This window comes from Salvelinus alpinus, chromosome 30, assembly GCF_045679555.1.
Source record: "Salvelinus alpinus chromosome 30, SLU_Salpinus.1, whole genome shotgun sequence".
NCBI classification, from domain to species: domain Eukaryota; kingdom Metazoa; phylum Chordata; class Actinopteri; order Salmoniformes; family Salmonidae; genus Salvelinus; species Salvelinus alpinus.
Window position 1 is genome coordinate 20,102,799 of NC_092115.1, and position 13,484 is coordinate 20,116,282.

Here is a 13,484-nt window from a genome sequence, read left to right on the forward strand (position 1 = left end):
ATCCGATTGGGCAAGAGATTTAGTTTGAAATCTTCAAGACTCATATAAACCCCATGGAGAGTAGCTGCTAATGGTGATCCTAATAAAATACAAAATACCAAAATTAAGGTATTATTTTACGGATTGTCTCAAGAGTTGTAGCTTTTGCCCCTAAATAAATGCCTCTCAACTGAATCATTTGGTCACTTCCGCCCTCTAACTCCCCCTCTCTCTATTCTCAGGTGTTCCAGGCATGTGGGAATCCGAGGGAGGGAGGAACCAGCAGCACCGGGTTGGAGGAGGTGAAGAGGAGGGGGAAGGTTACAGTGGAGGAGAGCCCAACCTCTGGGGCTAGGCTGGAGAAACTGGTCAGTGTTACTGTCCTCTCTCTCTCTCTCTCTCTCTCTCTCTCTCTCTCTCTCTCTCTCTCTCTCTCTCTCTCTCTCTCTCTCTCTCTCTCTCTCTCTCTCTCTCTCTCTCTCTCTCTCTCTCTCTCTCTCTCTCTCTCTCTCTCTCTCTCTCTCTCTCTCTCTCTCTATATATATATATATATATATATATATATATATATATATATATATATATATATATATATATATATATATGATACGGTTTCTGTTTAGTCGTGTAATGCTACAGTCAAGAATGCAATGAGTCAGATGAATATGAAATGTGAGGAAATGGAAACAGCCATTGTCTACCAAAAATGAACACACTGTTGTTGTTTGTTTATTGCTCATACAAAATCTATTTGCAGAAAGCGTGAATGCTTGAACAAACATGATATTGAATAGCTTTTGATAGTAGTTTCCAGTACACAGGACCGAAACAGGGAGGGACTACCTGAACTGGTCCAATAAGAAATGCTTGTTTTCGTTTTCCATTGCAAAACGCCCCCAGGTGTCTGATGTGTCAAGGAGGCTGAGGGACATGCAGCCCTACTGGGTCTCGTTACCCAGCACCCTCTGCAGTGACAGGGTGGCCACTAGGGCCCAAGCAGACAAGTGCTGGAACGGCATGGCCCGTGCCAGGTAGGACCCCTAAACCACGTCTGTGTGTGTGTTCATGCTCGCATGCATACATATTTGTGTGGGTGCCTCTGCATGTGTGGATCATGCATGTGTGAGTATGTGTGTGTATTTGAGTTCTCCCAAGTCATCCTCTCTCCTTGTCTCCAAGGTACCTTCCAGAGGTGATGGGTGACGGCCTGGCTAGTCAGATCAACAACCCTGAGGTAGAGATCGACATCACCAAGCCAGACATGACTATACGCCAACAGATCATGCAGCTCAAGATCATGACCAACCGCCTCAAGAACGCTTTCAATGGCAACGATGTGGACTTTCAGGACACCAGTGAGTATAGATCTAGGATCAGCTCATCTTATGCGAGTACTGACTCCAACCATAGAGGGAATATCGCAAAATGGAGTTTAGGTGCAATGTCATCCTACTCCTGAGGGCAAAAGCTGTGTGGACAACAGAGAGGTCTCCCTCATGGTCAAAACACTATGAAAGAGATTGTGCCATATGTTGACATTACATGACTACTGGAAATATTTGATATGTTGTTTTGATTGTCTCCAGTGTCATTCCATGTAATTTCATCAAACCATGACACCCACCATCTCAGATTGTTCTGAAATCATTTCTGTAGTTAGAAACAGATAAGATAAGAATTCCGTAAGCATTATTTTATTTAAATATAATTAGATTAAGCTAATTTATTTATAGGATTAATATAATATTCAATAATTATAGTACCTAACATCCGATTTGGACCAAAATATTTCTAACAATCAGTAAGACATGAGTAATCCGAAGAAGTGGTCAAAAGCGCAGACCCCCCACACCAATCCCACCCCAACAACGATCAGTATCAGTTCTCTATGTTTGACAAGTAGAATGGAGCTGCGGCTCAGAGTATTGTTTCTTCATCCTATGTAATGTATTCTCTGTGATTTTGGGGATGTTGTTTTCCCCTCTTCAGAAAAATGTGTCATTGAAGTCACTGGATTCATGTCCCATCCTACATCCTGGTAGTACCAGTTTCTGACCACTAGATGGTGGTGTTCCTGCTATTGGGTTATTGTTTATGGTTTTTTATAATCTCCTCCCCCCATTGTTAAAGGGATAGTTCACCCAAATGACACAATTACGTATTGGTTGTCTTACCCCGTAGCAGTTTATGGACCAGGTATGACAGCAACCCATGCTTTGGTTTCGTTTACCTGGCCACTGTTTCAAATGCTAACCTTTTAGCATCTGTGGCAGAAATCCAATGCATGTCAATTAAATTAGAAACATTTGAATTTTCACACTTCATATCCAAGTCATCTATATGTAACATCATTGAGTTACACAATACATTTTTAAATACTTTAGGATGATTTGGACAAGCGTGAAAATACTAATTTAGGTACCATTGAAAAGTTAGCATTTGAAACAATGGCTTGGTAAACAAAACCAAAACATGGGTTGCTGTCATACCAGAGGGGCAAGCAAGATTTACTCAGGGTTTCTGAAGCTAACCAGCTTCATTTAGCTTCACATTCCAGCTCAGGCTTTATCCGTACTACGACGGTGGATATTGCTCGTACGCCTGACGCTAACTCTAGCAGGCTTATAACTGTGCATGCATGTTGCACATGGCTAGTTGAACGCCAAACTCTTCATTGAGGCGATGCTGAAACATCAACCCATGGGTCGATTCAGTGCCACATTTTAATTTAATTTAATCCAAAATCTAAATTAAAGAAAAGTTATCTTACAAGTTGCACATTTAAGAGGCTGTGGTGTGAAATAGGCTTTTAGAAGTGCCGTCTTTTTTTTATATTACTTATCGTTATAGCCGACTTTGGTGTGCTTATCAATGCACAACCACAAGCGCCTTTTTCCCACTCCAATCGATAAAATATTTGTATTAAGTCATACAAAAGTGTTACTGTGAATGAAGTTTAAAATGCATTTCTAAATGTGTAATGTGATATATTTGATAATTGAAAAACATTTGCACACAAAAACATTTGATTAATAAAATATTTTACAGTCTTCTTCCTCAAATGAAGAGGATGTTGCCACAATATTTGCAAGAGGGAGGGAATCTGATTTCATTGGTTCTCAACTTGTGGCTCAGTCATTTCATTCAGGTTAAGTGGAGTTAGCTGTGAGTTAGCCTGCCCCGGAGCAGGTAAGTTCTGAATGATTCGTTGCCATAGAAATTTACCTGGATTAAAGGTGAGCCATTTTCGTGTGACCGGTTAAACTCAGAGTTGACCAAAGTTACCTTGCTAACTCCTCAAACCTGGTTCTTAGGATACCCCTCTTGACCATTGACAGCTTATAGTCTACATGTAAATGTTTATTTTGGGTAAACTATCCCTTTAATGATGAGGGCGGTGGGGGATTAAAAAAATAATAATTGGAGGAGGAACAGCACCATCTACTGATCAGAACGGGGTAATTTCAGGATGTGGGATGGGACATGAACAACTTCAATGACAAATGTTTCTGAACAGTGGGAAAAAAACATTACCAAATTCACTGAGAATACATTACATAGGATGAATAAACAATACTCTGAGCTACAGCTCCATACTACTTGTCAAACAGAGAATTGATACTATATACTCATTGTCTGGGTGTGATTGGCGTGGGGTGTCTAACGGTGCCTTAGAAAAAAGTTTGATCCAAATGTTAGGTACTATATTTATTCAATATTATATGAATCTCATAAATAAACAATTGCCAATTTGTGTGCATTCAGTTACGTTAATTTCTCAGAGATCAATTATATTTCAGCAAAATACATGTTGCAGGAAGGCTAATTTGATCAGTTTCTAACAACCTAAACGATTTCAGAACAATGACATAGTGGGTGTCTAAATCTTCTTTCTTGTGCTTTTTTGAGGTGGAACGACCCTCCATCCAGCTTGTTATGTGTGTTGCTAGCAAACCAAACCAATCCCTTTCAATCCCTTTCCAATCCCTTTCATAACATTTTTTGTTGATAAAGTAGACCTAGAGAGAGAGAATATTTAAGAAGCCTATCATCAGTGAAGAGTTAGCTCACATGATTTAAAAAGACGTCGCTATTTCAGTGCTATTTTTATAGGATTGAGCTGGAATTAAGTTACCGGCTAAAGAACTTGGTCTAAATTGTTATGCCATTTGTTATAACTGAGGTAAGATTATTATACTGTTTTATTTTATTGTGCTGCATTATGTAAATCTCATTGTGTGAGCAATGGCACAGAAACCCTAATCTGGGGCTTGAACCTGGGAGAGTATAAGGACACTGCTGACCTGCAAAACAACTAACCAAAATCTAAAACTGAGTCTTACTGGAAACATTAACCCTAACCTTAACCCATCAAATGCCTGATTCAAACGCTGTTTGTAGTTTTAAGAATTATAAAGGGATAAGGAATTAGATCATATAAAGCTTTTGGAGTACTTTCATTGCCGTGATACTATCTTTTGACCAGGTTGTGACACAGTAAACAGATGGGGGAGAATCATTGCGTGCATGTAAAGTTTAGCAGCATCTGTTGACATTTGGTTTCTGATGAATTTGACATTTACCAGGTTGCTTTTTGCTGTTCCATATACGTGTTTTATTTGTTTTTTGAAAGGTTAGAGTCAATAATTATTTCAAATGTGAAACCATCTCAATCCTCTGTCCCTTTTACAGTTTCCTCAGGCTGATGGGTCTCACTGTTCCTGATGGAGACAGTTTTAGTTGTGTTCAATGTTAGACATGAGTGGTCCAACCAGTCAGCTATTTTGGGAGAATGCTGATGATCCTATAATTGGCCACATCTCCAGCCTAGAAGATTGGTGTTATGACAGCAGATTTCCAGTCGTCAGGGAACACTGCTTGTTTAATTGATAGATTTACCAGATGAGTGACTGGAGAGCTCAGGATGCTGGAGTTTTTCTTCAGGAGGGCGGAGTCATTTCTATACACATCCTGTGCCTTGGAGTTTTTAAGATTAGTTAGGATTTTAATTATCTCCTGCTCAGGCACTTCAGCTATGTTAAAAACAGGAGAGGTAGAGTCAGGGAAAGTGATCACTTTATTTCTATGGCCAAATGTTACAATCAGGTTCTCAACTGAGTCTTTAAAGACATTGTTAAATGTTGAGGCTATTTCATCTTCATTTTAAAATTCCTTGTATTTTCCTGCTATGCTTTTACACATTTTTTGGATAATGTGTTGAGATTGTCCCATAGATGTTTACTATTTCCTCTAGCTTGGTTGATAAGACCAATATAAAAGCTGGCTATGGCCTTTCTAAGCTTGGTGACAACTTTATTGCGCAGATCCTTATAAATCCTAATCTCGGAACTTACACCTGTTTTCAGAGCAGTTTTGAGGACAAAGACTCAAAAGGTATGCTGTTGGAGACCTGCTTTTTGTCTTGTCTGTACATTCATTTCTTTTTGGTTAGCTTCTTGGTAATGACAGTCAGATTATGATCTGATATTTATTTATTTTCCACTGATGGAATTGCTTCAAAATGTTCATAGAACATGTTGTTTGATGATGGTGGGCAGTATATTGTATGCCAACAACAGTGAATGACATTTATAGTGACAGTGTTCCAGTTACTGCAATACATTTGATTTCCATTGCGCGGGTGAATTCAAGTTGGGTGCATTTAATACTTTACATCAGTGGAGGCTCCTCAGAGGAAGAAGGGGAGGACCATTCTCCTCAGTGAATATCATAAAAAAAAAAAAATTAAATATTGACAAAGTTATCTTTTTTAGATAAAACTATACTAAATATATTCACTTCACCAAATAATTGATTAAAACACGCTGATTTGCAATGAAGGTCTACAGTAGCCTCAACAGCACTCTGTACGGAAGCACAATGGTGTAGCCGGAGGAGAGTGCATAGACTAGAGGCTAGAATGAATACAACGTGGCTGTTATGAAAATGAACTTTGTTTATGCGTGATCAGAGGTGTATTCATTCTGCCGATTCTGTTGAAAAACGTTTCTTAACGCGCGGAAGCAAACAAAACGGGGATAAAAAAATTGATGAATTTGTCCAGTAGAAATGTTTGCCACTGTTGGACTAATGATTATACCCTAGATAAGCTAGATGCAGGCAAGAGTGTGTAAGGCGGTATTGAATGTGTCACTGTCTGTTCATGTGTCCCTGTTTGTCATCAAAATGTTATCTCAACCTGTGTGCACCTACGTTGTAAACATTCATTCATAGGCTAGGTTGGAGCAACCTCATGATGGGTATAGGAATAATTTGAGTATAATGCAGTAGCCTAAACCTATAGATGTTACATTGAACTGGGTGAATGGAATATGAATGACAGTCATCCAATATGCTGTAATAGAAATAAGGCCATGCTCATAAAATAAAAATGTCCTCCCTCATCTTAAACGGCACCGACCGCCACTGCTTTACATACACAAGATGCCCCCCACCCATTTGTCTGTCTTTTCTGAAAACATTGTACCCTGACATAGCATAAGCAGCCTCGGGTGATGTTTTGGTTAGCCATGTTTCAGATAAACAAAGGTAATCCAAATTTGAATCAGTCAATAGTGTTTCAATCTGATTGGTTTTTGAGGTGATGCTTCTGATGTTCAAATGACCCACGAACAATCATTTTGGTTTCTCCTGAGGATCCCAGCGAAATTTTGCTTGGTTTAATGTTTGAAAGAGGGTGAGATCGCATTTTTCGGCGGTTGTTTACAAGAGATGAATAGATAACTTGTTGGCTAGATGGATTTTGAGTAATGCATTGACTGGGCCGTTGTTCAGGACTCCAACAGCAAAACACTGATACAATCAACAGTGTAAAAATCGCCACAATCTGCCTTGGCATTATGTTTACTTTGCAAAATGTCAAACTTTTCTCCATAAAGAGCTCAACTTAGACCTCGATTTTGGCTCCTACACAAGTTAATTATGAAATGCTAGCGGCCATGGATTATGTGTAATTCAGCGCTGTATAGGTCTCGACTGACAGCTGTTCTGAACTTGAGCACATCGCACAACAAGAAGTTGCCCCCATCCCTCCCGCTAATTGGGCAACTTTTGCAAATGTTTTGTTGTCTGAGTGATGCTCTGCATGCTGTAAATCACGGAGACTCAATGTATTTTGAAAGATGAGACATTGAGGATTATAAAAAATACCGCATTGATGTCGTACAAGCAAGCCAAACACATGTGACTCCAAATAGCATTTCCATATCATAAAACTCATGTAATATACAGTGTCAACATTTATGATCACTATGTTTGATGTATAGTTACAATATGACATGGCGTCATGCCCTGGGTTATTCTGAACAGAATGAGCCTGTTTGTTGTATTGTGAAGGAAATTAGCCGCAGACCACACATCTGAATTATGATCTGCTTCTCTGAATTGCCTTTTGAAAGCCTAACACTGCAAGATCGTTTTTTATCATTTAGCTAGTTATGTTGGCAATAGAACAAGCTTTCAAATTATGCCCACCTGACCCAGATTGCGATTTATAATGGACTGTTTTTGGATTGTGTAAATAACAACAGAAATTGTGTAAAGGCAGGGATGCAGGGCTGTGTTCCAAACAAAACAACTACAAGTGTGCGTGCTCCAGTTTCTCAACAGCACAGCTAGGATAGCTTAAGAAGCACGTTATAGTTGAAGACTATTCTTTGAGTCATAAAAGTGCATTGAAATTACTTAGAAATAGTCCACACTTTGGAGAGGTGTGTGGCCACTTGGAAACCGCAGTTTGTCCTCTCACTCAAACCCTTGTCATTGTTTTTGTCTTACAAAAAAACATTTTACAGGAATTTCTGATCATGTTACTGAATGTATCCAGAGTATTTTCAGATTTTCTTATCAACAAATGAGGCGAAAAGTACAGTACATTTAAAATGCTCATCCCTCCCGAGTGGTGCAGTGGTAACTGTGCTACTAGAGATTCTGGGTTCGAGTCCAGGTTCTGTCGCAGCCGGCTGCGACCAGGAGACCCATGGGGCGGCGCACAATTAGCCCGGCGTTGTCCGTGTTAGGGGAGGGTTTGGCTGGCAGGGATGTCCTTATCCCATCGTGCACTAGTGACTCCTGTGGTGGGCCGGGCGCAGGTATACAGTGTTTCCTCCGAGACATTGGTAGCTAGCTTACGGGTTAAGTGGGCATTGTGTCAAGAAGCAGTGCGGCTTGGTTGGGTTGGGTTTTGGAGGACGCATGGCTTTCGACCTTCGCCTCTCCCTAGTCCGTACGGGAGTTGCAGCGATGAGACAAGACATAACTAGCAATTGGATACCACGAAATAGGGGAGAAAAAGGGGTTAAAAATAAATAAAATAAAAGGTAAAATGTAAACTGCGGACTAATCAACATCTTGGCCTTGTACTGTTATAGTCTCCACCCGGCACAGCCAGAAGAAGACTGGCCACCCCTCAGAGCCTGGTTCCTCTCTAGGTTTCTTCCTAGGTTCCTGCCTTTCTAGGGAGTTTTTCCTAGCCACCGTGCTTCTACATCTGCATTGCTTGCTGTTTGGGGTTTTAGGCTGGGTTTCTGTATAGCATTTTGTGACATCGGCTGATGTAAAAAGGGCTTTATAAATACATTTGATTTGATTTGAGTGTAATGTGTTTGGATTCAGTCTTGTGTCAGGTTAACTATTGTGTCCTCATCTTCAGTATAATAATTTTCCCATAATCTCCAAATTGTTCCCTTTTAATTTCTACCATGGTTAGTGATATGCTTTCCATACTTCTGTAAGAAACATTTCAATTTAGCCCTATCCATATAGGTCCATACCCACAAGTATAAGGGGAAAATCTTTTTTCTTTTTAAAACGAAACGTAGAAATGCGCCGTTTTCACATAGACTAAGGTATGGCGCTGATATAATGAATATGAGGTTGAAAAGTGGTAGAATTGCCCTGTAAGATTAACATTCTAACTTACTTATTCTCTTCAACTTCGTTATAACTGGCATATCAGCCAGAGAAACTGTATTTTTTTCTTCTAAAAAAAATGTATTTGTTTTTCTTCTCTGTCTTTGTCTTCAGGTGATGATGTCAGTGGTTCAGGAAGTGGGATGTGCACAGATGAAAACTGTCCCCGGGGCCCGCGCCTCATGGCCCCCAGCACAGACAGACCCAAAGTGTACGCCTACCCTCCGGAGAACAAGAAGGTTGTGAAAGCATCAGCTGACCACAACCCCCCATCCATCGCCCTCTACCTGCTCTCATTGGTTATGTTGCTGCTCCGGCGATAATTGACAGGGTATTCCACCAATATAGACTGAGTTTGGGACATGGGGGGCAGGACAAGGGGTGGGAAGAGAAGATGTCGTGGGGTTACTTACTTACTTTGCCAAAACAAAAAACAAACAAAAACGAATGGACTTCCTTTTGGTCTCGGATAAGAACAAAAGTAGTAATGAGTATTATATTATTCAGAGATTTTTTGGTTCTGTTCTTGTCTTTTATTTTACGGTATACGGCACCATTAGAGCTGGTCTTTTCACATTTTTATTTTGTTTTGTTTTCTGGTGTTTGGGTTCTCTGAGATATCTGTACCTAAGACATGTTAAGAGTCAATCTATAGACTATAGAGATATACAGGATGTTAGTGTTGGTTGACGCTGTGCTGTGTAAGGGGGACTTTTCAGTCATGCTGAGCCAAACGTTTGTGTTCCTAATCATGTCAACAGCCTTTATGTCTGAGGAGATGATTTATTTATTAAAAACAGAGGAATATAATCCCCCCGGAGCGTCTTTGGGCTCCCCAATATTTATAGAAAAACTACTTCTACCCCAAACTCAAACTAAATAAACTATTGATGAGTTTTATGAAAGATAATCTGGTTTCGGTAAGGCCCTAAAAACCTTAAACCCTTAAACCCACACATTACATGGAAACAGTGAGAAAATTAAAACGCTTCACATAAGCAGTTTTTCCCTCTGCTTGATAATATAAGGCAGTAATAATAGTCGTGATTATATTCACACAGACATGATCCTTCCATCCCTCCACCCTTACTTCTGTCTTTCCCAGAGCAGATCTGTTTCTCTAGGCTTTGGTGGCTCTATAGGCCCAGATGGGGAATTTTTTTGGAAACATTTTTGGACACATTACAGTGTTAGTGTGACCACAGTAGTCCTCTGTATTGACACTATATTGGCAGAATATGGTAGTATATGGGCTGTGTGGGTGTGTACTGCCATTTGTTCTGTCTCAGTGGAGGCCGGTGGGAGGAGCTTTAGGAGGACGGGCTCATTGTAATGGCTGGACTGGAATCAATGGAATGCAGTCAAACAAGTGGTTTCCATATTCCAGCCACTGCAATGAGCCCGTCCTCCTATAGCTCCTTCCACCAGCCTCCTCTGTTCTGTCTTCAGATAATGGACCTTGGTCGACATAATAATGTGTTACTTTCTTGTTAATGACTAAGATTTTATGGTACCTATGATGAATACTGTTGGACAGAGCCAGCCAGCTACAGTGGAGTGTTTTTTACATACAGCACTATAACCACTTGTTGTAAAGCAGACTGTGTACATGTGTCTGACCGACCGTTTCTCTGTTTGGACGGGTTGACTTAGGGATTGGAATTCTGTGATGATCACTCAAATAGCTTTTTCTCTCCCTCCTCTCATCTCATTCTCTTTCTTCTCACCTCCCACCTTCTTTCTCTCCCTTCTTCTCACACAGGGCCTCTCTTCCCACTCTCTCTCTCAGTTCTCTCTGCCTCCCAGGCTATTTTTCATGGTATACTATTCCTCTGTTATGAAGACCTGCAAATTATTCTCCAATGCTTTTTTTGGGGCATTATGGCAATGACAGAGCTTCATCATACTGCAACATGATTGGGATATTGTGGGAATGTTGTGGAAGGCCTTTGCTGATGAAAATCTTGCAGCCAGGGAGGAAGGATGTACTTCAACTTAGTTCAAATAATTGTCAAGGCTCTCAGTCTTAGACCACTGTGTGGGAGGGATGGAGGTAAGGGTGTGTGTGTGTGTGTGTGTGTGTGTGTGTGTGTGTGTGTGTGTGTGTGTGTGTGTGTGTGTGTGTGTGTGTGTGTGTGTGTGTGTGTGTGTGTGTGTGTGTGTGTGTGTGTGTGTGTGTGTGTGTGTGTGTGTGTGTGTGTGTGTGATAAAGAAGGTCTTCTTGGGCTTATTCAACAAGATAGAAACATATTGTATAGAACTGATTCAATGCTTTACTCCACATGATATTAAAAACATTGTCTCTTGTACAGCAATATATTTCTATCCACAGACTGAATAGGCCCTCTTAGGGACGAGTGGAGATGTTTTGATACGGTCTGCGCTCGTCAATAGCCGACATCGAAAGTGCAATCAATGAGGAGATTGGAGAGATTTATGACTCCAGAGACAAGGTCATACACTAGAACTGAGGTCTTCAGCCTATGACTGTGCACTAGAACTGAGGTCTTCAGCCTATGACTGTGCACTAGAACTGAGGTCTTCAGCCTATGACTGTGCACTAGAACTGAGGTCTTCAGCCTATGACTGTGCACTAGAACTGAGGTAGCAAAGCAACACGTCCATTAGGCATGACCTTTTTGGTTTCTGAGGCAGGAATTTCGGGAGGACACACAGGAACTGACATGATCCCGTTCAGAACCATAGAGTTCAGAACACTCAAGTAGGAGAACTGCAGTAGTTTTCAAAGCCGGTCCTGGCGGATCCTTTTGTATCCAGGTTTTCCTTCCAACCTTCACACAATTATATTCCATTGATCTGATATGCACTACATTATTCAATTGATAGATTGAGTGAAAACCCTACAAGAGTCCTCTTGGACCGGTTATGAACCTTATGAACCTCTGTTAAATAGGTTACGTGTGAAGAGGCCAATAAATATTTTGATAGATTTTGTGACATGGTAGTGCTCTGATAAAGAGGGTACCATGTGAGCTTGTGTAGGGGTCCCTGGTTTTAAACTGCCGTATCTGCCGGTGTGACTGCCCCGCAGTGACATTCCAATGCAAAAAGAAAACTAACCACTTTTACTCACGACGACTTCACTCACTTTCAATGGACACGCTTCGCAATGCCACCGGACAAAATTTGCACAACCCCCCAACACCCTTACTCCCCCTCTTCTCTCCTCCAACCACTCTCGCGCTCTAATCTGAATAGTTCAAAGTCCACTGCCTCTTATTAAACGCTGCACTTTTATGACGCAAGAGGCCTAGGTAATCGATAGGATGGCAATCTGCACAAAGACAGAGATCACAAGATGGTGGATTGATAGGCGAGTCGACACTCCATATACGTCTACTGATTAGGATTATGCAGATGGAGATGGACCACTGAGATGGCTGCAGTCTGAGAAGGGTGAAATAGCAATGTCAGATTTGGGATGAAATAATATTGAAATCTTTCGAACACGTTTGCTCTAGCATGCCTGGGGTTTTGCAAATGGATGTGGTTTGCAGTTATGGCCCTATTTTGTCCATTAAGCCAGGCCAGCTCAATCAAGCACAGATAAAGTATTTGAAATTATTTCAAATATTATTTGAGCCTAGGTCTGATATAACCAGTGGCCCTGAACACTACTCTTTCCCCTTCACAAGTTGAATGTGGCAAGCATTTCCCAAAGGTGACGATTTGAAAGAAAACCATAGCATTCTTTTTTTTTTTTTTTTTTTTTTTTACATTTGGAGAGGTTGTGTTTATGGTGATGGTAGATGCAAGAAGAAAGTGTTTTGAGTCAATATGTGTAATTTGCTGTTGTTTGTTCCTGGAACCTTGTGTCAATTATATACGTTGTAAGATTTTCAAGATGTCCTGTGTTATGTTCATTTTGTGGTGGATTTTTGTGTCAGTGATATTCTATGAATGCATGGATGAATGGACTTTATCGACGGCCCCCAGAGGGGAAATTCCAAGACAAGAGGATGCCTTGACAAACCAACAGGAGAGTCGTAGAGAGAAAAGCAGGGTTCACACACACACACACAAAAATTGATAAGCTTGTTAGTCAACAATACATTTTATTCTGGGCCTTTTTCCAAGGGAGAAGGCCAGCCTCACTCTTACCTACATTTTCCATATCATTACAAAACAGCTATTATACACATTTTTGACAGTAAACTGGATTGGAACGCTGTGTATGTTGCACTGCCTTGGGGTGGTAAACTAATAAAACTGATGCAGTCCGATTGAAATGCACTTTGCCATTTTGATAGCGCTACAGTCCTCACCCATTACATATGTTGACATCCATAATAAGGATACAGACATGTATTTTCTTGTTTGAGTAGTGATTTATGCAAACTGCAACAGTTTGCGGGACTTGAACTTCCAGTTATTGCGCTGATGCTAGATAACAATTGCACTAGCGCTGGTTAGCAACTTCCTTCCAACTGCACGCAGAGATATAAAAATGGTATCCACAAGTTCATCTGACTCTGGGGAAGTAGATAGGGGGGAGCCCTTTCCACCAAATGTGGGGAGAGAGAAAGAAAGGAACACAGGTCAACACAACATCC

At 40.7% G+C, this 13,484-nt stretch overlaps 1 protein-coding gene across 1 annotated transcript in view; it reads left to right on the top strand.

Moving 5' to 3' along the window:
• The window catches only part of LOC139560620 (glypican-1-like), a 144,218-nt gene extending 131,444 nt beyond the window's left edge, over window positions 1–12,774 (top strand). Inside the window, exons 8-11 of the mRNA XM_071377553.1 lie at window positions 222–347; window positions 880–1,010; window positions 1,159–1,334; window positions 9,025–12,774. Coding sequence (XP_071233654.1) covers window positions 222–347; window positions 880–1,010; window positions 1,159–1,334; window positions 9,025–9,233 — 642 coding nt within the window. The 3' untranslated portion in view covers window positions 9,234–12,774. The remainder of the gene's footprint in view (window positions 1–221; window positions 348–879; window positions 1,011–1,158; window positions 1,335–9,024) is intronic.
• The last annotated feature ends 710 nt before the right edge of the window (window positions 12,775–13,484 follow it).